Source organism: Podarcis raffonei, chromosome 2, assembly GCF_027172205.1.
Source record: "Podarcis raffonei isolate rPodRaf1 chromosome 2, rPodRaf1.pri, whole genome shotgun sequence".
NCBI lineage: Eukaryota > Metazoa > Chordata > Lepidosauria > Squamata > Lacertidae > Podarcis > Podarcis raffonei.
In genome coordinates this window covers 44,441,213-44,465,360 of record NC_070603.1, presented here as the reverse complement: position 1 = coordinate 44,465,360, position 24,148 = coordinate 44,441,213, and the positions used below count along the sequence as shown (strand labels likewise).

Below are 24,148 nucleotides of genomic sequence, written 5' to 3'. Positions count from 1 at the left end.
GCAGACTTCCATCTGCCCAATGGGACTTCCCTTTCGACTTCTCCCCTCTACAGCCCTCTGCACACCCACCAAATATGCTTTGGAGGGCTGGAAGACCCCTGGAGCAGGATTTGGGACATTCAGGAGGCTGCAGGGCGGAGGAGCGGAAGGAGGAATCCACTCGCACAGCATCATGTTGGATGTTGCTCTTGCTGTCCAGAATTAACTCCATCTTATGTGTGTTTATTACTTTCCTTGTGCAGTTCATGGATTTTAACAATCCCTTTACAATCACACATTAACATAATTAAAGTGCAAGTTAAGCAAATTGACCCAGTCAAAAATAAACTCCCATTCCTACCCTAAGCCCATTCCAACTATGTTGGCTGTATAATTTGGCAGAGTCTTTAAACATTAATGGGAAGGGAGAGAGAACTTGGAACCATTGTTTGTAACAAAAGTTCAAAGAGGGAGACTAAATCTGATCGGAAACTCTTCCTGTGCCATGCTTCTAAAATATGGTGCTCTCACTAATTGCTAAGATACCAAGTTCTAACCGGCAGTAAGTGTATATGGAGAATTGGAATTTGCAATGAAAATACTGATGGTTATCCACCAAGAAACCTCTCTGTGGCTTGTCCTTTTCAATGGGTTTGATCATCCTACTTTAAGCTTACGAAGAACACCCACAAAAATCACATGATTTAAAGGGATGTGGGTGCCGCTGTGGTCTAAACCACTGAACCTCTTGGGCTTGCCGATCAGAAGGTCAGCGGTTCGAATCCCCGTGACGAGGTGAGCTCCCGTTGCTCGGTCCCAGCTCCTGGCAACCTAGCAGTTCAAAAGCATGCCAAAAAGTGCAAGTAGATAAATAGGTACTGCTCCGGCAAGAAGGTAAACGGCGTTTCCGTGCGCTGCTCTGGTTTCAGTGTTCGGTTGTGCCAGAAGCGGCTTAGTCATGCTGGCCACATGACCCGGAAAAACTGCCTGTGGCAAAACACCAGCTCCCTTGGCCTGTAAAGCGAGATAAGTGCCGCAACCCCAGAGTTGTCTGCGACTGGACTTAACTGTCAGGGGTCCTTTACCTTTACCTTTTACCATGGTAAATATTACATTGGGGAAACTCCACTCCTAGTCAAAACGAAGCAAGCAGAAAACAATCCTGAAGGGTAAGGTTAGTGTTTGAATTAGTACAACATCAAAAAGCACCCAATGCTAGAACTTAACTTTCCCTGTGTTTTTTCGTTCGCTCAATTTAAGATAAATTTCAGGGCTTGGAAAGAACATGGTGTGGCTTTTTGTGGAACTAGCTAATTGTGTACCTTACATCCTAAATATCAAATCTGTTTAAAGATAGGAGATCCTGGCTGCCTTTTAACATATTTGTGAACTGGGGTCCCATCTATTTTATTTATTTTTATCTAATAAAAATTCTGTATTGTTTGATTGTAATAAAAACCCTGAGCTTTTGAGAAGAAATATTAAAATCACTAAGAGATAAAAACAATGAAACATTTTAAATATCGTTAAAATGAATAGCAAGAAGATTTAAAACATATCATATGTATCTAAATAGGCTTGCGCCGAATAAAAAATGCTTTAGCAAGTGCAAAAAAAAAAGAGAGAGTCCAGTGAAGGTGCCTGCATAATTATCAGTAGGCAGGTGGGAACAAAGTGTTGGTACTGTTACGCTAAAATATCTCAAAAGCATTATGTGACACCTGTAACAGTGCCAGTTCCACAGGCTAAAGCACTTGAGTGGACACATAAGGGACAAGGCAATTCGGCCTCAGTACAGAGTAGTATGAGAGTGAGTGTAAAATACTGTGTTGTGGGAGACTAGAAACACAGCCAGCTTTAGGGTCAATATGTCAACTGCTAGCGGATGCAGCTGAATCATATATTACCATTCCTTATTGACTTAATTGGAAGTTTAAAAGTCTCCTGATTGTGCGACAAATACTGCAGGCAGCCTTGTGTCACTTCGTAATCAGTTGTGTTTGTCCAGCATGGATGGTTAGCTATTCCAGTCCTTGGCTTCTCTAGCAGCCAGATTGGGTGCAACTGTAGCAAATCTGATTTTTGCATAGAAAACGGGGGTTGGGATCTGGTTTAAGGAGCAGAAAAGGGCATCCTGGTGAAGGCAGCTTAACCTCACAGGCTGCTCACCTTCCTACAGTTCATTGCCCAGACTTTTGTACCAGAAATGAGCCTAGCTTGGAGAAAATAAACCAAGGCAGGCAGTGCCAGTTCATTAACTGGCAGGCATGGGGAAGCCTATTACCCATCTTCCTTAAATTCTAACCCAAATAGACTTCTTTCAATGTGATGGGGGCAGATCCGGTGTTAAATGCACAGGTGTGCTGCTATCATATCAGGCTTGTCTCTCAGAGCACCTCCAGAGCGCTGGCGTTCTGTAGAGAGAATCAGGGTGAACTGTATTTTGCCTGTGTTGCAGGCTAGAGAAGGAATACACTGCAATCAAAAACAGAGAGATGGAAGAGCAGATTGAAATCAAGGTAAGCTGCCTCCTTACCTCCCTCCCCTGTACATTCCTGCACTTGTCTTGCACATATGGCAACATATAAAACAAAAACTTGGGCGTTCCCCATGCTTCCTTTACCAAAAAAGCAAGTCAACTTACTCTTTGTTCTTCCAGTGCAAGGCCTCAAGACACTGTTATCCTAAGGGTGTGCAGTGTTGTCCAATGGTCAGATCACATAGATGGTTTTGCTGTTTCATAGCAGTGCCTTGTACCCTTGGTATATTGGTCCTTCTGTCTGCTGCAGGGCTTGCATTCTTTCTACTGTGTCCTCTGCTGTTATAGAAACTCTTGCACTTCAGGCAAAAGTTCAAGTGCTCACGTACCTTGGCTCCTTTTGTGTCATTCAGTGTACCTTAGTTCTTTTAAAAGCATTCCTTTCTTACTGAACTTTAAGATCTGTCTCTCTCTCACTCTCTCTGGTGTAATGCTTGCTTCCTGGTTATTCAATCAGCTGGTTGTGCAGATGGCTCTAGCTCGGTGTTCAGGATTTCAGCATAATTTCTGCATGCTGGCCATCGCTTAACAAAAGCTGATTCTTACAGATTAGAATGCATGTTGACTTTGATCTCGCTTGCAGAGGCTCCGTTCTGAGAACCGTCTTCTGAAACAGCGAATTGAGACCCTGGAGAAGGTGAGGAGAGTACCCGGCCGCATGAAAATTCACTTCCTCCGCTTCCAGACTAGTTTGGCCACAAAAAACGAGGCCTTACACAACCGACTGTCCCGGTTGACTGTGGACACTACTCAGGGCGCTAGCCATTAGTCTCTGCTGCGTACCTTCACAGAGACTGCTGGGGGTGTTTTTATTTCAGGAGGGTAGGGAGTAATATATGTCCGAAGCAGTGTTACTCAGCTCTCTCACAACCTTTGCTGGTAATGAAGAAGCGGCAAAACCTTGGTGATCTGCTGCCTGCACTCTTTAAGATGGAAAAAGTAAACTGCAGGAGCTGCAGACACATGATTAGCCCAAAAAACTTCAGCTTGGATGATAACTTAAAACAGAAGCAACTTTTATTATATTCTGGACACTCCAAGCCTGCTATTGGGACTTCACTGTGCGGCAATTGAACCTTTCATTGTTTTTCAGCTATGCTGTGCCATATACCTCAGATGACCTTATTTTGTGCTAAATATTAAAGTTTTACATGAAAAATATAGAAGTTATTTGGCCCCGTTTTGATGTACTGTTAACAGAGATCTTGGAGACTTGCCCAGAGCCAGCAACTCCAGGGAGTCTGGCTAATTGGAGACTGGGCAACACACAAGTTTGACTCCTAAATTAAGATCTCTTCCATCGACCTAATGGGCAATAAAATGCCAGGCCGCTGCAGCATTTGCAGGATTGAAGCGAAGTTAATGCAAGACAAGATTTTCTTGAGGGAATCCATATCTGTTTGCCTTCCCCTGTGGACAGGCACAAAGCACATGCATAAAATGTGCCTTGCTTTCTCCATAAAGGGTAGTGTCACGCTGCAGATTGGACACTGTTCTGGAATGGAAGTTCTCTACTTGGGCTCTGTTGGGTTCTTTATCTTTTTTCTTCTGTGCTTCTAGCTATAGAGTGCGTGTGTGACCTTGCTTTTGTATCTTTTTCTTTCCTTCATCTTTCCTTCCTTGTCTGGATCTCCCTCTTCTGAGTCTGTAGGAGAGTGCTGCTTTGGCAGATAGATTGATCCAGGTATGGTACAACCTTTTTTTATTTCTAATTCTCCTCTTGGTGTAACATTTCATTCCAGGACAGAAAAACCACTTGCAGCCTTATCTTTGTGTTTGGGTTTACTTGGCACTTCCACCCAGAAGAGTTCAGACCAACAATTCTGTATTGGTTCTTGAATCACCCGTAACATTCTTTAAAGGGGGACTCTTAAGTTGCATCCATTAGATCATGTGATATTAATGATTCTACAATCCTTCCTGTTTTATGCAGCTAAGGATGTGAGCTCTGAAGCCATAGCTTTCTACATCACTGTTTGCTGATTGGCTTTTAGCTAGAACGATGCTGACTTAAACTGGCTGAAAGTTTCTGGGTCTTAGCAGATCAGTTATTATTATTTTAGCAGATTCAAAATTAACAATGCTCTGGCTGACTTACCTGGTTTTAGGATACAGTGCTGTAGAGACTTAAAAACTGTAGCCCTCAACTACTTGTTGTGGGTGGGTGAGGGAAGTGTCAGAGGAAGAACGATGACACTGCAACACCTCTCTTGTGTGAAAATCACTGCACAGAAAAACGTTTTCTGCAGTATCCTTGATATCTAATTTCTTACATAGATATCACGTCTATATGGGAAACAGCATGCAGACTACTTTCTTTATGGAGATATTGCTTCCATAGGAAATTACATGTCTTCAGTGTGAATGCCCATCATTCTTTATTCTGCAAAGTCCTAGAAGAAATAAGGGTTTATTAAAGCTGCAGGGGGTTCCGTTGGAAGCTTTCTGAATGGGCTGTAGATGTGGATATTGGAAGTTTCTCCATGGTTATCTTTTTAATATGTGGATGAATTTTCTTCCAAGACACCAATATATAAACTATAGCTGCAAGGAGGAGTAGGGGCCAAAATCATTAAAACTGCTCTTAGCTAAACATCTGCTTCTGAGTTTTGTGTGGAAATGCACGGGAATACAACCTTCAGGTTTCTAAAAAATGAGGTTCTTAATAACACAGTCTTCACCAACACCTCCAGATATTTTGGATTAAATTTCCATTAGCCCCAGCCAGTATAGCTAGAGTTGATGGCCATAATAGACCAAAACATCTGGAGTGCACCTTGTTGGCAAAGCGGTTATAGCAAATTAGTTCCAACTAGTGTTTAACGTGGATGTGGGTGGCGCTGTGGGTTAAATCACAGAGCCTAGGACTTGCCAATCAGAAGGTTGGCGGTTCGAATCCCCGCGACGGGGTGAGCTCCCATTGCTTGGTCCCAGCTCCTGCCAACCTAGCAGTTCAAAAGCACGTAGATAAATAGGTACCGCTCCGGCGGGAAGGTAAATGACGTTTCCGTGCGCTGCTGTGGTTCGCCAGAAGCGGCTTAGTGATGCTGGCCACATGACTGTACGCCGGCTCCCTCGGCCAATAAAGCGAGATGAGTGCCGCAACCCCAAAGTCGGCCACGACTAGACCTAATGGTCAGGGGTCCCTTTACCTTTACCTTTAGTGTTTAACGTTGGGCTACTTTTGAACAAAATACTTTTGCTAATGATGTAAGAGTTGTATACCACTCTGTTTAGAATTGTAAGGTAGATTATGTGGATGACTTAACATCACCTTGACTTTCTTATACTACAGGACTCCTCTTGTATTATTGCCTCAAATGCCTGCAGGCAGAGAGGCAACTCATACAAACCCTCCCTTGGGTGTACAACACTTCTTTCCTTGCACTGAGATACATATATGGGAAGCTTAGTATATGCCGCAAATACTGGGCAAACTCAGAAGTTGCAAACAAGGTCTGGCATCTGATTGTGGAAGTGGCATAACCAACACCAATACTGACAAATACTTCACTTGTCCTGTGAGAATGCCACACTCAGATTTCCACGCATGGGGAAGAGCTGTGATCAAAGGGAAGGACCTTCTATTTTCTAAGAACACCAATCTTTCCCAATAAGAATACTTACTGTTTTTCTTCACCAATGTTCTTATTGCTGTCATGGGTCCTTTCTTGTGCTGTACAAATAGGAAGTATTCAGCTGTTTAGCATTAACACTGAATGATCCTTGGACAGCCTGTTTAACCCTTATTCTAAACTATCCTGTTCAGTTACTTGATGCTACATGCCACTGAATAAAGTTTTGCTTAGGGTCAAAAAACAGGATTAGGCTTGGACTCTGTTTTTCATGGAGTCAGAATCTTTTACAGCTCTGTTAGATTTTAGTACTAGCAGCACTTCTTGAAGTTGGGAGGTATTGGCATGATATGTAAAACACAAATCCCCAGGCAACTGTGGATACTGCTTCTCATCCTGTTAGTGCAAGAAAGCACAAATAGGACTGCCCTGTCTATGACTTCATCAGACCCCAGCTTCCTTACATGTGTACCTGCAATTTAGTTCAATAAGTTCTTAATTTGTCTGTCAGTCTTTTCATATAGCTTCCCATATTATTGCTTCTGGCCCAGACTTAGATGTCTATAGACATCTCCACCCCTCTCTCATTGCAGAAATTAATCATGAAATAATGTAGGACAGAGCCAACTGTTCAATAACAACAACAACAACAAATTGGCACTAAAAGGGGTGGTGGGGAGATCTTTTCTAAAAGATCTCTCAAAGCTTACCTCCCCCCCCCCACGTCTTCCTGTGTTTCCATTCCTCAGCGGCTGCTGGTAAAAAATACCACAATTTACAGTCACAGAAATTGTGTGGGTCCTAAAATATCTCTTGAGTGTCAAAGGCCAGGGGAAAGAGGCACATCTTCTGTATTCACCAACAACTACAGTGAAGTTGCCAAACACACCATTGTGGGGGGAGGGAATTCCACAACTGCCACAGAAAATGCCCTCCTGGGTCACCACACCTGAGCTTCTGAGGGCAGCTATCTCATTGTGTTTTTCTTCCTGTGTATTTGTTTCATCAGCACACACATTGATGTATAGCTAAGGGTAACTATTTTGCAAAAGCACACAGTGCTTCCAATTAGAGACAGACACTGTAGTGCTTCTAATGGGTCCCAGACACTCATCAAGTGGTTCTTAATTAAGTATGATGGAGGACCTACTTAAGATCTTTGCCAGCCAGAAAAGACTTGGGGTGGGGAGGAACCATGATGAATGCAGATGGTATTATTCAGAGAAGAAAAGCTGGTGTAGTGTTGAGGCTTGGAAAGAGGCAGGAGGCTCACATTCCCTCAGTCTATGAAGCCCATTTGCCCCCTAGTCCATGGGCAAGTCACAGATACCTCTCAAGGGCAGAAGGTGAGGTCCCCTAATTGGTTTCCTGCCTCTGCCCACAGGTATTCTCTGAATTTGCGAATTGCTTTCGATGACTGGACATCTGTTCCTTGTATACACAATATGGCTGATGGCACAGGCTCTGTGTAAAGACAAATTCCTGGAACATTATGTTTTCACATCTTATGCTGACATAAGGCATATAAATATTACAATTTCTAGGAATTACAATTTTTAACTAATAAGGCACACATCTCTTGCAGTTGCGCCTAGAAAACCGTGAAATTATTTGGCCCTCGCCAACCCTTGCTGCAGGCTGTGCCTCCCAAGCAGAATCTAAGAGTACAGAACCTCTTTCTGTAACATAACAGGCCCTTTCGGAGTGTGTAGAACTGGGGGTTGTATTAAATGGGCCTTATGTAGATTTGGGGGAGCTGGACGTCTTTTGGGGGGCAGTGTTGCACAACTGGAATGAGAAGCATGATAGCATTTCTGGGCTAGATGCCTTCAGGGCATTGCCCTTTTAAAGCACCATATGTATCAAAGTCTTCCATTCAAAGCACTTTGTGTCAGAGAGACAGATTCTAGCTTATCCTTTTCAGTAAAGCAATAACTTAGCTTTGCACACATGCAAAGGGTTTTACATAGGATTGTTTTCAAAGTAGCAGCCCCCCTTCATATACCTTGTGATGTCATATGGACTGAACCACATGTAGCATTAAAAGACTGGTGCACTCCTTGGTCAACCAAGTGAAATAAAAATGGGAGCAAAGCCTACATGCACAATCCTTTTTCTGTATGGCTAGCGCTGGAGCAATGCTTTGGGAAGCCGGTATGGTAATTAATGCTACTCTGCTTACCCCTTTAAAAAAAAAAAAAACTCTTAAGAACCACCCTGCTGGATGAGACCAAAGACCCATCTAGTCCAGCATCCTGTTCTGACAGTGGCCAACCAAATGCCTATGAGAAGGCCACAAACAGAGCATGCACACAGCAGCATTCTTGGCAGCTGGCATTCGGAAAAGTGCTGCATCCAATACTAGAAGCAATCCAGCCACCATAGCTAGTAGCTGTTAATAACTTTATCCTTCACAAATATGTCTAAACCTCTTTCAAAACCATCTGAATTGAAGGCCATTACGATATGTTGTGGTTGCAAACTATGTACTGTGAGAAAAATGCTTCCTTTTGTCTCTCTAGAATCTTTTGACATTCAGCTTCATTAGATGGTGTTGGGTTTTGGTATTCTATGTGGCAGGCAGAGACGTATCTCTAGCCACTCTGTGTGCATAATTTTATATAACTTTTGTCATGTCACACCTAACTTGCCATATTTTCAAAACTTAAAAAGCCCCCCCAAATTGTAACCTTTCCCCCAAGGGAGTTGTTCCAGTCTCATCATCATTTTGGTTGTTCGTTTTTGAATTTTTTTCAGTTCTACTAAATAACTTTTGAGATGTGGTGTCTAGAACTGTACACAGTATTCTAAGTGTGGTCGCATCACAGATTTGTATAAGGGCATTATGAATGTCCCTGCTCCTTAACATAGAATTTGCCTTTTTCACATTTGCCGCACACAAAGTCTGCATTTTCACTGGGCCGTCTACCAGGGCAAGTCTCAATACTGATCCTTGTAGGACTCCACTTCTTACATCCTTCCTTTGTGAGAACTGTCCATTTCCCCCAACTCTCTGATTCCTGTTCTTTAACCAGATAACTGATCCATAAAATGACCTCTCTTCTTACCCCATGACTGCTAAGCTCAGGAGTCTTCAGTGAGGGACTTTTATCAAATGCTTTTTGTCAGACTAAGTACGTACGGTTGACTGGGTCACACCTATCCAAATGTTTATTGATACTGTCAAAAGACTTTAAAAGGTTAGTGAGACAGGAAAACTGCAGCCTAAAGAACAACAGCAACAGTCCTAATTCTGCCAAGAAGGCTATTTTCCATTAAACCACACCCACTTGCCCTATATGTGATGTCAGGTGTGGGGTGGTAAAGATGAGGAGCTTTAAAGTGCTCTCCTGATCGTTCCTTGGCAAGCAAAGCTTGCTGTCTGTGCTGATCAGTGCCGCTGGGAGTAGCTGCGTTGCTGACCTGCCAAAATGACCTGTCAGAGGTGGTGAGCTCAACTAGCCATTAATTTCTCAGATCCATCCTGGACTCCTTTTTTAAAAAATGGTGTTAGAGTGGCCAATTTATACTCTTCCATACAAGACTGATCTTGGGGACAAGCCATATATTTTTTGTTCGAAGGATTCTTCAAGAACTCTCGGGTGGTTACCAATGGGACTTGGTGATTTGTTTGGTTTTAATTTGTCAGTGATGCCTAGAACTTCACCTCTTCTCCCCAGTTTGCTTCAGTTCAGGCGCAGGGATCTGCCCTGCATTTTCTGCAATGAAGACAGATGCAAGGAATTTATTCAGCTCCTCCGCAATCTCACTTTCTTCTTTTATCACTCCTTTGATTTCCCCCATCATTTAAAGATCCAACTGCCTCCCAGTTTCCTGCTTTTTATGTATTCAATTTTTTTGTTGGTCTTAATGTTTTTAGTGATGTGCTTTGCAAACTTTTCTTTTTTTGCATCCCTTGTTGTCTGCTTGCATTTCTTTGCATTTCCCTGTTTAGGGAAGTTTTTAATGTTTGATGTTTTATCACTTTATTATTATTATTATTATTATTATTCTATTGGGAGCCGCCCAGAGTAGCTGGGGAAACCCAGCCAGATGGGCGGAGTATAAATAATAAATTATTTTTATTTTATTTTATTTTATTTTTTATTTTATCAAAGTTCATGCTGCTTTTTGCTCTTCACATTTGGGCAGGACTTTCATTTTCTGAAGGAAGACTTCTTGCCTCTAATGCCTTCCTATACATTCTAAATGGGCTTCTGTCATAGTTTTGAAGAACTTGCAAGCATCTTTGAGAGATTTGACCCTTTTGACTGGTAAAAAGGAAGCTGAACGGCAGTTTTCTCATTTTTGAGAATTTTCCTTCTTTTGAAGTCAAATGTAACTGTTGGACTTTTCTGGCAATGTCCCACTTACATCTACGTTGAATTTGATAACACTGGTCACAGTTCCCAGTTGGCTCATCAACACTTACATCTTGCACCAGGTCCTGGGTGCCTTTTAAGATTAAGTTGAGGGTAGCCTCCCTTCCATTCAGTTCCATGGCCAGCTGTTTTTGGGCATTGTCATTTGGGGTATTTAGAAACTTTGTCTCTTTCTCATGACCAGATCACACATGTACCCAGGCACCCATTGTTATAGCATTTCCTCCTTTGGATACCTGCTTGATTTCATACATCATCTCAAGGTCACCTTGCACACTTTAGCTGAGGGCTGGGGGTGATAATACTTTCCCCAGTTCTAAGGGACTCCTGGGACATGGAATTGCCTCTCATAGTGATGCAGTGGAGGAGAGTGCACATCCTCAATTGGAATCCCACAGAGAAATGACACGTGGGTGTGTTTCTCTTGAGATAATAGCTTCTCGTCTCGTTTTTCAGGGCCAAGTTACCCGCGCACAGGAGGCTGAAGAGAACTACATCATCAAGCGAGAACTGGCAGTGGTTAAGCAACAGTGCAGTTCAGCAACCGAGAATTTGCAGAAGGCTCAAAGCACTATTCGGCAATTGCAGGAACAGCAGGTGACGGGCATCACAAATGAAACAGTCCGGGGCACGGGGAGGGGGTGAAATTAAAGAGGTACAAGTACCGTATTCTTTGCTCTATAAGACTCACTTTTCCCCTCAAAATGTAAGGGGAAATGTGTGTGCGTCTTATGGAGCGAATGCAGGCTGCGCAGCTATCCCAGAAGCCAGAACAGCAAGAGGGATTGCTGCTTTCACTGCGCAGCGATCCCTCTTGCTGTTCTGGCTTCTGAGATTCAGAATATTTTTTTTCTTGTTTTCCTCCTCCAAAAACTAGGTGCGTCTTGTGGTCTGGTGCGTCTTATAGAGCGAAAAGTACAGTGAACTGGTTTGGTGTTGGTGGTTTTCCTGGCCCAAGGAGTACAGAGTAGCCCCTATTTCTTCTCTCTCTCTCTCTCTCTCTCTCTCTCTCTCTCTCTCTCTCTCTCTTCCTAATAGCACAGAGAATTCAATGCACTCAAATTCATGGGTTTTTAAAAATTAGTTTTGCCATATTTTGGTCACTAAGAACATTAATGAACACATGAATGTGCACTGAGTAAATATACCTTTGTCTTCCTAGTGCAGAGGGAGGGAATCTTTTTGGCTCCACAGGCCAGATCTCTTTTCAGGAGCTGCCTCATGGGCCAAATTTGACATAAGGGGAGGGTCAGTGGCAGAATGTTAAACATCTCCCTGCCTACTTTTCTGCCCCCTACAAGTGCATTTTGGTAAACACACTCAACCACTGCAGTAAAAACTGTAGAAAACATTGAAGATGGCATTTGTTACCTGAAGGCTTATGGATGGTTGCAACATCTAGGAACTAGTAGCAGTAGTAGTAATAATAATAATAATACTATATTACTTGTACCTCGCCCATCCAACTGGGTTGTCCCAGCCACTCTGGTTTTATCAACATTTCTCATCCTGTTTGCAGGGAAATCCCCGCTACTCTGAGGAGTTTGTGAGTCACCTGGAAACAGAGCTGGAACAGTCACGTTTGCGGGAGTCTGAGACCCTGAGTGCACTTAAAGAGATGCAGGACAAAGTGCTGGACATGGAGAAGGTACATTGGCTAAAAGGACTAGCATGAAACATGCATGTTTTAGAAAGCAACCTAGGCTAGTAGGGCCTGAGCTCCCAAAAGCTTGATACAGACCTCTCTGCAATGCTCATGTTGATGAAGATTGTATTATGGGGGGGTGAATTTACACTTATCAGTCTCAGCAAGGAAAAGTCAAGAGATTACCTTTTCTTGTTTGCTCTTCTATGATTAGTCTTCCTTTCTGAATATACATCTTGAGGTTGCATCAGTAGTTTCTGCAGAAAAACTGTTGAAAACCGCACTTTTCAAGGGCAGTTTAAATACGGATTTTATCATGATCAAGATGCATTCAGGAGAAATTGTCGTCACGGGAAAGATAGCAGGGAAAGAGCAATTTTGGGTGAGATTCATCCTCACAAAACTCATCAGAACTTATTGGGTATATTCATCCTGGGACTCTAGGTAGCATGCGTGATATTTAAAGAGGTCTGGTTTTCCTGATTGCACTCTTCAGAATTTTGGACTTTTGGGCACCAGAGTGGGTTGAAATGCTTCAACAATATCACAAACCCTCTTCCCTCGGCAGAAGAATAGCTTGCTTCCGGATGAAAACAATGTGGCCCGCCTTCAGGAAGAGCTGAAGGCTATGAAAGTGCGGGAGTCTGAGGCTATGAAATCCTTTCGGGAACTGCAGCAGCAGGTGAAGGAGCTCAACGACAATTGGCAGGTATGATCCACTGGAATGGTGGCCCACCAAAGCTGTGCCCTGCTTCCTTGTCCCGGTTGCTGAATTCCTACATGCTGCTGTTTCGGTGACATATGGTAACCCCCTTTTTTATGGAAGACTGCAAGGGCTCGACCTGTAAATTACATAGCAGTATACAGTGGTGCCTCGCAAGACGAAATTAATTCGTTCCGCAAGTTTTTTCTTCTTGCGAGTTTTTCGTCTTGCGAAGCACGGTTTCCCATAGGAATGCATTGAAAATCAATCAATGCGTTCCTATGGAAACCGCCTTCAGACCAGGTCCGGGGACAGTCTTTTAAAATCCCCAGCATTTTAAAAGCCTCCGGGACAGCGGAGACTGCGCTTTCCCACTATCCCGGACCGCTTTTAAAATGCTGGCCGTCGGGAGCAAAGACTTTTGCCCACCGCCGGCCTTTCTGGACCTCTTCTGAAGGCCGGAGGGGGGCGAAAGGCTTTGCTCCCCACCGCCAGCATTTAAAAGAGGTCCCCGGAGATTTCCCTATGGGCTTTCTTCTTGCGAAGCAAGCCCATAGGGAAATTCGTCTTGCGGAACGACTCAAAAACGGAAAACTCTTTCGTCTTGCGAGTTTTTTGTTTTGCGAGGCGTTCGTCTTGCGAGGCACCACTGTATCTGATACTCATACCAAGCAAGGGTTTTAAATACAAGTTAGTTAGATATATAAGCAATCACAGCATATAAGGAAATAGCATGGTCTTAAAGTAGAGCACATGGGAGTATTGAGACCAATGAGCATCATATGCCTATATTAAGACGTGAAGGTTATCCTTCTGTCTCCCTCACTCTAGGCCCACCTGAGCCGGACAGGCGGGCGATGGAAGGACTCTCCTCGCAAGAACACAATGAATGACCTCCAAGACGAATTGATGAGCCTCCGTCTGCGTGAGACGCAGGCCCAAGCTGAAGTCCGTGAACTGCGTCAGAGGGTGGTGGAACTTGAAACCCAGGTGACAATCTTTTGTTGTTGTTGTTGAGTTGCAGTTATGGCAATTCCGCACAAACTCCTTGAAAAACATAAATTTCTCCCCATCTATTCTTATGGCTAGAAATTGACTTGAGATCTTTCCACTTGCAATGTGAGCATATTTCCTTAACTGAAGACCTGGTTTGGTTTGGGGGTTTTTTAACATGCAAACAATGACACTCTAGTCAGTGGAAGTATAGGGTTTTTTACTGTATTATAGGCACTTATTGAGTACACTTAGAGTGTGCCACGTAAGAATATGGTGCACACCAACCTATTTGTCATAAGCGTCCAATACTTGGAAGGGTCCAAGTATCATCTTGCCTTTATTCCAGGATCAGATCCACAGCAACCATTTAAACCGGATGGAGCAGGAGTGTGCTGGGCTGCATGAAAAGGTCCAGTACCTTACGGCCCAGAACAAGGGGCTGCAGACCCAGCTGAGTGAGACCAAGCGCAAGCATGCTGAATCCGAGTGCAAGGTGAGATCTGGTCTAATGCCATGTAGTTGACATAGGCTGCTTTCTCTTAAGCCTTTCATGCATGACAAGGAAGGAATCTTGCTGAAGTCAAGGAACTCAGAGCAGAAATCATGCAAATTTACAGAATACACCCCACCCTCCAAATCAGTTCCTTGGCACTGGTGCCCTGCATTGGCTTACCAGTTGTGGTTTGTTTCATCCATTCCCATTTCAATATAACATTAAACCAGAGATTGTGCTTTGTGGCTTCATGCTAGGGAGGGAAGGAAGCGGGTGCCCATTTGTGTATTCATGAAAAACAATTGACTATTCACCATAACATGCAAACACATCCATGGAGAGCCCAGATTTTGTCTGTTTATTCTGAAGAGGAGACTGGGCTCCTGCATGTCTGACATCTTTGATTTTAGCCGCTGTCCTGGATTTTAGTCAGTGTCGTGTGTGTATTCCTGGGAATTCCAGGTAGTTTAGTGACTCATTGTGGGTCTTGTGAGATCTTCAGCTGCCAAAAGAAACTGCAGGCGGTCCTCCCCCCAACCCCCAATGTACTGCCCACCGCCCCCATTGGCTGACCTCGTTGCTTGCACTCCACTGGGCTGCTGCCACTGGCTTGCATTTTCTGTTTCAGAGCAAAGAAGAGGTGATGGCTGTGCGCCTGCGAGAAGCCGACAGCATGGCTGCAGTGGCAGAGATGCGGCAGCGGATTGCTGAGCTGGAGATCCAGGTTAGGGAGCAAGGAGGATAAGGAGCAATGAACCTGCCTTGTACCTAAAGCAGCATTTTTCCCCCAGGAGTATTTGTGTCTTGTTGTATGAACTGTTGTTCCTTTTGTGTCTGCAGCTAGCTGAGAGGTCTGGGGGCTAAAAACATGTTTTATTTGTCATAGTTTAAACCAGGGGTAGCCAGTGTTGGTCCCCTTATTTAGTTCTGCTTACACAGCTTACAAGTTTTTTGTTTCTTTTTAAGAGACCTGAAGATCAAGCATTCAACTTTTGTTTACATAAGGAATTCTGTACAGGAAGTACAGACTGTCTTGTTTCTCCAATTCCCTTTTTCAAAACGTAAACAATCAGCCACACAGACTGTGTCAGATTTGTATAATGTAGACAAAGTGCTTGCTCATTTGTGCAGTCTGTGAAATAATGCATACAAAGGGGAGGAGGAAACAGCAAATGTGCTTTCTCTCCACTTCCTTCTCTGCCAAGCACCCGACCCTTGCAAATTCCCGTCTCTTCTTTCTTCCACACAGAGGGAAGAAGGGATGATTCAGGGCCAGCTCAACAACTCCGACTCCTCCCAGTACATCCGTGAACTCAAGGATCAGATTGATGAGCTCAAGGCAGAGGTGAGCCCAAACTAGTAGGAGAAAGGGAGGAGGAGTCCACCGAGGGCTTGGGGTTGGGTGACTTCTGGTGTCTTCTCTGCTGGCCTCCGTTAGCACCCTGCATCAAGTCACGGCTGCCTGTTTTTCTTTTTGAAGATTTAATATTTGTTGTTTGCAATCGAAGAATACAAATACGCCTCCGTCTGTGTCCCCATTCCTTCTCCCCAGCTGCCTATTTCTGTGCAGGGCCTCCAGCTGGAGAACAGACATAAGCGACTGGGGCTTACAAAACTGCTGATTTCCTCAGGAGCTGATAGAGATCAGAAGTCAGCTTTTAAGGTGCGAGTCAACCAGGTGGTTGGCTACCAGTTGGAACTCACTGCAAAGGAGCTCCAAAGACTCTCACCAGGGCATAGGAAGGAGATTTCAGTGGGCGAGAACTAGGGTAATGATGGAAGGTGCAGAGTAAGTTACCCCCCACGCCTATGTGATGTAAAAAACAACAACCCCTTTTTCTTGCTGTAAAGCTAGCCATCTCTGCCTCTCGCACACCTGCGGAAAAGTCTTCCCTCTCAAAAGTTATTCATTTTCACAGCCCAGATTCCTCGCCAACCCTGGGAGGGGATGTTCATGTAACACAGACAAATGTGCTCTTCTGTTCCAACCAGGGTGGAGACTGTATATGTTGTTTGATAACCCTCTGATCTGGGGCGCGGCTTCCATTTCAACTTACTCCCTGAGCACAGGATCTCCACTGTTTTCAGGACCTTTTTGTGCATGTTATGCGTGAGGCGTCCTCTCCACCATGGGTTCTTTCTCTGCATCAGAGTTAATGTAATCTAACGGTCCCATTAGGCAGAGTGCCAAGTCCATCACGGCTGTCCCAGTGCAGTCGCGGGGAGCCTGTGTCCCTCTGGATACATTGGGGCTCCCCACTCTTGTCAGCCCCAACCATCATGGCCAAAGGGTCAGAGATAGTGGGAGTTGTACTCTGAGGGTTCGCAGGACCCCCCCTTCCTATCTTTGCCCTAACGCCTTCTCCCTGCAGATTCGGCTGATGAAGGGACAGAAGCCTTTTGAGGACTCCATGGGCTTTGACGGCATCCACATTGTGAGTCACTTGGCGGTGGATGACGACTCGCTGCACTCTTCCGACGAGGAGCTGCTGACCAGCCCCATGGTGGTAGGTGCCCTGCAGGATGTCTTGTATCCGCTGTCGCCCCACAACACGCACTTTCTACGGGGGGCCGAGAGCTCCGGCAAGGAGAGCGACGGCACCACGGATAGCGATGCGGACGACCCTGCCTCTGCCACCGAGCCCAATGGCGAGATCATCTTCGAAGAAGCCCTGAGCAAATGAGGAAGTGGTGCTGCCGTCCCAAGTCTGTCTGGAAGGCACCAGGTCCTCTGGCCACGCTGTACTGAGGGTGTGGAGGTCATAGACAGATCACGCAAGATGGAGCGGAGGTCCCCCTTACCCAGCAAATACCGTGCTCCCGAGATGGCATGGGGGACGGACAGTCCTACAGCTGGCCTGCATTACATGGGCCACCTCCGTTGATCATTGTCTGCACTGCCTTTTTTCCAGCTCTGTTGTCACTGGTAGTTCAAATCCATGTATTGACCTCATTCACATCTCCCACCCTCCCACCCACCGTTTCCACACCTTTTTTTTTCTTCTTTTTAAAAAAAACTTCCTCCTTACACACAAAGGTTTGCACACTTGAGAACTTTGAAGGGACAGCAGAAGCAACCAGGCCGCTGGTTCTATAAAATGCAGTCCAGTAGTAATTAACCTCTGTCTCCTTGCTGTGCTTGGAGAGATGAGAGGGGTCTGTCTTCCTTTTATTTATATGCGATCCCCTACCCTGCTGTTCTGCAGAGAGGTAAGAAGATTGGATGCCTCCACACTAGTTTGTGGTTTTCAGCCCAGGAAAGAATGGATAGAGAGAGTGCTTCTGAAGAGGTGGCTTGGATCGAGAGAGAGAGCTTTTATTTTTGTTTCTGTGTATATTATTTATTTATACTGTGCAATGCCAATCCGTCTCCCTTACGAGGAGGCTTGGCATAAAGCTTTAAGTTCAATTATCTTGAGGGCTTTTAAGGAGCAGCCAGAACTGCTTTTGTAGCTAAAGGTATGACATCTTTTCTATTTAATTGTGGTAAGGGAAGGGTTCCCCTTGGTAACTTCTGTGTCTCACTTTGCCTGAAGTTCTGTTCTGCTGCAACCATTACAGGAGTTTAGGCGCTGCCTTAATCCATATGGTCAGTGACAGTTCCTCCAGAATTCCCTGCCTGGAATTGTGTGAGCTGATGCAGTATTCTTTCTCAATTCCACCTTTATGGCTATCTTTTCAAACATTGGTTCTTGCAAAGTTCCTACCAATGCCTGGCTTACTTCAGGGGGGGGTGGCAGTCCATCAAAGCACCCAAACCCTAGGGTTTTTTTTAAGTAAAGAAGGGTCCATTATTGGACTTTTAGTCTGTTCATGATTTACAAGGCCAGTGCAAGTGGCTGAATTTTTTGACACCTGAGCGAATTGCCTAAAGAGTATTTTCTTCTTGGCAAACAAAGAGATGAGAAACATGGGCTGCTTGGACATCAGGTTCTGCCCTTTTTTAAAAAATTCTTTTTTTATTTTAGTGAAAATGCACAGACTCTTGTAGTGGAACTACATATGAAGCAAACATGAGGCTCCAAGCTCACTGTTTGCCTCCTAACACTATTGGGTTGGGGATGGGAGGGTTGCAGGGGAGATCAAGTGGGAGGTGTGTGCTTAACCCTAGGTGCCCCTTCCATTCTTGCCTCTGCACGTACGTGAACCTTCAGACATGCTTGTATAATGTGTAGCTCTGCTCCACAGAAGCAGACCTCTGTTTGGGGTAGTGGGGGAAAAACATTGATTTCTCAACAAGAACGCTTGCCATGGCCAGTGCTGACATAGCCACACCAGCTAGAGGTAACCCGTGGAGCAATGCTTTGGGAAGCGGCATGGTGCTGATTTGGTCCAGCCAAAAATCACTCTGTATTTGCAATTCATGGTCCTTCTCTTTGTTTTCAACACGGGGAGGAAGCCTGATAATTGGATCCTTCCCCTCTTAACAATAGAGTCCAAGATTAAAATCAGCAAGGCCTCTCTCGTGTCACACTTTCTTTCCACTTGTGACGGAGAGATCTCAAGAACGTGCTGGTGTGCGAAATGTATTTTGTCTTGCAAGGTGTCTGAATAAAGGCATTGTTGCAAATGAAGGTGGAGACCAGCTGGTGTTAGGAGGGGTTCCACAGAAGGTCTGTGAAGGAGGCGGTGAAGGATGCCGAATTCTGAAGATGTGGGATTTCCACCCTGCTGAGGAGGTAGGCAGCTTCATTAGGCAACATCCCTGGTTATAGAGAATGTTCCCTGGACAGTACCAGATAGTTCCTAAACTGTGGGATGCTTCTGCTTTTAGGGAAGGAGAAGCATTTGTTGTCATGGGCATACTTTTCATCTGTTTCCTTATACCAAGCTTGTACAAATTTATGCTCCATTTGATTTTGCCTAATTTCTAAAACCTGCAACAATAAATCTAATGAAGGTTCTGTATGAGATGCATGGACCTCTCTTTCTGAAAGAGGTCTCCATGATTTTTCACTTGGCATGGATTTGCAATATATTTGGTCCATAGTTGAAGGAGGAGTTCCTTTGGTTTTCTCCCCAAATTTTATGCTGCATGCCTCTTAGCTACAGGCAAGCTTTGTTGGTCATTTTACCTCCCCAACTCTGGATTCCTCTAGTGAGGTTAACCCAGCATTTACCCTGCAGAAGCAGGAGGACAAACCTGCACCCACTTGGCCCAGCCTGTCAGATGGGTGGCCCTGAAGTATTATGTATGTACTTATATGAATATGCCTGGGGGAAAGGCTCCAGTTTGGTATAACCTTGCATATTTTAATAGATGTATTCTATATATACATGCTGCACCGTATTGCCAAATCTCTGTGATTTTCTGTACCATTTTTCAGTCTCCTCTCAACCCCACCCCTTCAATCCAGCAGCATAGTATGTGGTCCAAACAAGAGTTCAGCCCAAACTGTTGCTTTGATCTCCTTGTGTCAGTCTGATTTCATTTATTTGCTAGCAGTGGGCACATGTTTGCAGTTTTGGATGGCTTGTGAAACTGTTTGCCGGTTTGTGCATCATAATTCCTAGCAATTGTTGTTGATACTTGTTTGTGTAGTGCTACCCGAATGCTCGCTGCCTCCAAGGCTACATGTTAGGAAGATCATTAATCGCTGCTGTTTCTAAATCTGGAGTAAAACCCCGTTGACTTTAGTGTTTCAGATTTACGTTGGAGTAAATGGGAGAATATTTTTGTTAGAATCGAATCCAAGCGGCTTCTTTGGCCTGTTTTTGTCAGGGTTTGGGATTTGTTTTGCATATGAAATTCACTTGGATGTGCAGGCCTTACTTTTAAGTTTGTTCTAGCATGACTGTCCCTGAAGTGACATTGGTAATACTACATTAATTATTCACCTATCTGTCACCCCTGTTGCAGTGGTTTCGAGACTATGGTTGTAGAACAGGGCCATATGTTTTACCCAAAGTTTCTACATAGTTGATTACTCTGACTGCTGCTTTACCTGCAAAACACACTAAGGAAATTTGCGTTTTCCCTTCCATATTGTAAAAGAAATCACAGTGTGCTCAAAATAAGTGGTTTCTCCCAGAGTTGTCTGATCTCTCAGACTAGATCCATGCAACAACAGGAGAGTAAGGGACGAGCACTCCGGCAAGGAATATTTATTTATATCCTTTTGATGCTCAGAGCGAGCAACATACAACCATATGATGAAATAATTATTTTGAATAACATGCAGTAAAGCTCTAAAAACAGTAGTTTATTTTTAATGAAAGCCTAATTTGACTCCTTGGTACCATGGAAGAATGACAAGCATTAAGGGCAAGGGCAGTTTTAACTTTGCTATGATTTGTGACTGAGCACAAGGGACTCGATCTACTGCTTCAAGCTGATGCAGCCTATTTCTCCCCACTGAGTTTGGCTAATTGCTAGGTGAGGATAATCCCCAGTGAGCTGAATAACATTAGGTCATGTAGCTGATTTTTTTTATATAAAAAACCCCTAACCTTATTGCTTATATTGAAGTGATTTACTTGCACATCTACTTAAGGTCATTAAAAACAATCCCTTTAAATCAAGATAACAAAAAAAAGTAATGTATTGATCTCAAAGGGATTTTCCTATTTCTTGTGATCATTGGCTTAAAAGGTAATGGTGTGTTTGGGGGGCTCATGTGATGGATACTTGCATATTGGAAGTGCTGGTCTTCTGCATACTATCCACACACAGAATACAAAGCAAGCTTCTACCTTGGCATAGAGGATAGGCGAAGACTTGAAGCCCCTCGGTCTGGCTGCCCCAAAACCCTCTCAGGCAGCGTTGTGTTGGTGTCTTGGAGCAAGGGTTTTGTGCTGCAAGAGGCATAGAAAGACCATGCTAAGCCACCTGCCCCCCCTTCTCTCTTTGCCACCCTCACAATCTTGCTTTGACTTTTGTATTACATTTTTATAACACTAAATATTGTGAATGGATTTTAAAGGATGGGGGGGCTGCATACCTATTTCTACCCTAAATTAAGTTTGCACAGACCTTTTCTCTTCTCTTGAGCTACACCTGTGACTCTCCTGTATCTCTAACAGCAGCAGGTTATCAGGAATCTGGCCTTCTGTGTTCGATCGCCTACAGATTCCTATACTACGTACCAGCAAACGGTGGTGCCACCATTGCGGAAAAACCAATATCCTAGAGCAGGTGGTTATGTCTTGCTCCAGTCTGTTCTCCTGGGACGGGTAGGCTGGAGATGGTGCCTGTGTGTGATCTTTACTAGCTATTGACAAGGTTCAATTTGCACTTTAATAGTAGCTCTTTCCCTTCATCATCGAGGGAAAACAATGTGGTGCTGTGTTTAGACCGGGGTTGGGAGTGCTGCTTCTGTTCTCCCACCTCTGACACTTGACTTCTAGTTATTCTCTACCTTGAATGCATCCATCCCCTTCTTGTGCACCACAGCATCCCCTTCTACAGAAGTGGGAGAGGCCGAGTGTACTCTTGTGAATAAATCATATGGCCCTTTGTTAATTATACTAAACAGAACTTGGCTTCCCAGACTAAGTCCCAGTGTACAAGCTGCAAAGACAAAGCAGAACTAGAGGGTTGAAGGAATGAGTGTGTGCTCTCCAGATTCTAGTTTGTTATTCTAGAAAGAATAACAGCGAGGAGCAGAGCTAAATTAAGAGTTTCAGCACTGCCATCCACCTAATTGTACATTTTCTGTCCTAGAGAAAGTGGCAACTGGCTCTGCCTGGTTATGTTTTGAACATGGATGGACCAAGTTAGTGCTTGTGGGTCCCACTTGGTTAGCACCTGTGAAATTGCCAACACACATTGTCCCCTGAAATGGTTTGCTGTGTTGCTTTTTAATGTTTGATATTTTTTCCCCACATGGTGGAAAAATTGTATGCATAAAACACACATGTGCCATTTTTAAAAAAGTAATAAGAGAGCCTGGCCCTAGGGCAAGAGTGAGAGTAAGACACATTTTTCTGCTGCAACATTAAGGCTGCTGCTATGTATGTGTAATGCAAGCTGCAGAGCTGGAGTCCACAGATCCATTGCCAGTGCCCTTAGAACAAGCATGGCCAAACTTGGCCCTCCAGCTGTTTTGGGACTAAAATTCCCATCATCCCTGACCACTGGTCCTGTTAGCTAGGGATGATGGGAGTTGTAGTCCAAAAACAGCTGGAGGGCTAGGTTTGGCCATGTCTGCCTTAGAATGAATGTTACATCAATCTGCAACAACTATTTAACTCACACACACATTCATGATCTCTGTGGGAGCTGGTAATACAACCTCACTTAGGACCTGGCCTGTTCCACTGACTCGACACACATGCCCACACACAAACCATGATGATGTTATGATGGAAGGGTGCTTTTAGTGGTACCAGAATTAAGCTTGACCAGAGTGACTTTGCATCAGAAATTGCTATGAGGAGGAGCAATGCATCCAGACAGGTTAGTAGTCCTTAAAAGAAAGGAACAGTGAACTAAGAAGGTAGCACAGCTGAGGAGTTTTATTTGAGCACTGCACTCTTTTTCAGCATTGAAAAGTATTAGCAGACGTCATAATTACACAAACACCACATGTTAAAGGTTGGTTACTATCTTTGGGTTTTCTGTAGTGAGTCTGATGCTCCTCCTTCTACCCCTATGTCGCCACTGTTTCAAAAAAAGACTTCTGCTGGGTGCGTAAAAAAAATGTAAAATATTGTTGCTGTTTGTGTGGTAGTTTCTGAAGTTCACCTTAAAATCCAGAATTGCTCTAATCCAGTGGGAGCAGTTGCCCAGCTGATATAAAGCAGCATTGGAGGTAGTGGTACACACTTGCCACACCTTTAGCTAAAAATCCAGCTCCAATTTTATACCATCCTGTGGAACAGTGTGAAATGACTAGGTGGTTGAAAGCCCCTGTATTCTGCACGGCTCCAGTACTAGCCCACAGCTGCATCTATCCAAAGGGAATGTGCACATTGCAGTGCTAGGGCTTTCCAGGTTGGAAGGAATCTTTCTCTCCCCATAGTCCCCAACTGTTCCTCAAGTCATGCATTTAGTGTAACTATGTACCAGTGTCCCTTCTCTGCTCCTCAGAATATAAACTGCCATTCTTTTCAGCCCACACCCATTTTAAAACAAATACTGCTGTACAAAATAATATCTGTACTTTCAAAAAAAACGACGAAATAAACTATTTACACTGTCTTAATAATTCTGTCTCCGACTTTAGTGGTGATGGTGGGTGTTAGTCACTGAGAAAACAACACCTGCGTGCATTGGGTGGGTGCCCAGCGCATAGTTTCCTCTAGAAAAGACTTGTACTACCTGCCCATGTGGGAGTTCTGGGTTACATTTGCTGCGTGGAGGCCTAGATCATGGTATCCACCTAATTCACAATACTCACAAACACGACAGCATATCAGGCTGAAAGCTCTGCAACACAAGCAATGGCTCTTTCCTGAAGTAACACAAGACTCCCAAGCCTCATGCGAAATATCTGGCAATATCAGGGAGGTTGGACTCCAACTCCCACCAACCCCAGTCCGTGTAACCGGTGCTGGAGAAGATGGGAGTTGGAGTCCAGCAGGATCACATGTTCACCATCCCTGCCCAAAATACAGCGTTTCCTTCCCTACAATAGCACAGTTTATGGGTGGAATTGATTGCATGCTATTTCTGTATTTGCTGAAGAAAATATACCAAAAGCAACATTCACCTTTTCTCTCCACACTTATGATCACACATAAGATTTAGAGGCTTTTTACTCTGTCTCCAGCCAAATTCTCAAGTACATACTTTCCAGTTGTCTATCCTATTGAATCAGGCATCTGTAGAAAAAGCAGGGAACAAGTGGAGTTTAAAGGCAATGGGGGCACTTGACTGCCTATTGAAAGAGCCT

General features: G+C 44.2%; 1 protein-coding gene across 7 annotated transcripts in view; it reads left to right on the top strand.

The window, feature by feature from the left end:
- EVI5L (ecotropic viral integration site 5 like) overlaps positions 1-23,461 on the top strand; it is a 56,807-nt gene extending 33,346 nt beyond the window's left edge. For 2 of the 7 annotated variants that reach the window (XM_053376349.1, XM_053376355.1), the window contains 12 exons: positions 2,438-2,498; positions 3,102-3,155; positions 4,170-4,202; positions 10,932-11,072; positions 11,995-12,123; positions 12,689-12,829; positions 13,655-13,813; positions 14,166-14,312; positions 14,941-15,036; positions 15,562-15,657; positions 15,865-15,975; positions 16,685-23,461. In XM_053376349.1, the coding sequence (XP_053232324.1) occupies positions 2,438-2,498; positions 3,102-3,155; positions 4,170-4,202; positions 10,932-11,072; positions 11,995-12,123; positions 12,689-12,829; positions 13,655-13,813; positions 14,166-14,312; positions 14,941-15,036; positions 15,562-15,657; positions 15,865-15,975; positions 16,685-16,996 (1,480 nt within the window). In that variant the 3' untranslated portion in view covers positions 16,997-23,461. The remainder of the gene's footprint in view (positions 1-2,437; positions 2,499-3,101; positions 3,156-4,169; positions 4,203-10,931; positions 11,073-11,994; positions 12,124-12,688; positions 12,830-13,654; positions 13,814-14,165; positions 14,313-14,940; positions 15,037-15,561; positions 15,658-15,864; positions 15,976-16,684) is intronic. The other 5 variants (XM_053376350.1, XM_053376351.1, XM_053376353.1 and 2 more) reach the window with 5 other exon arrangements.
- Positions 23,462-24,148: the final 687 nt, after the last annotated feature.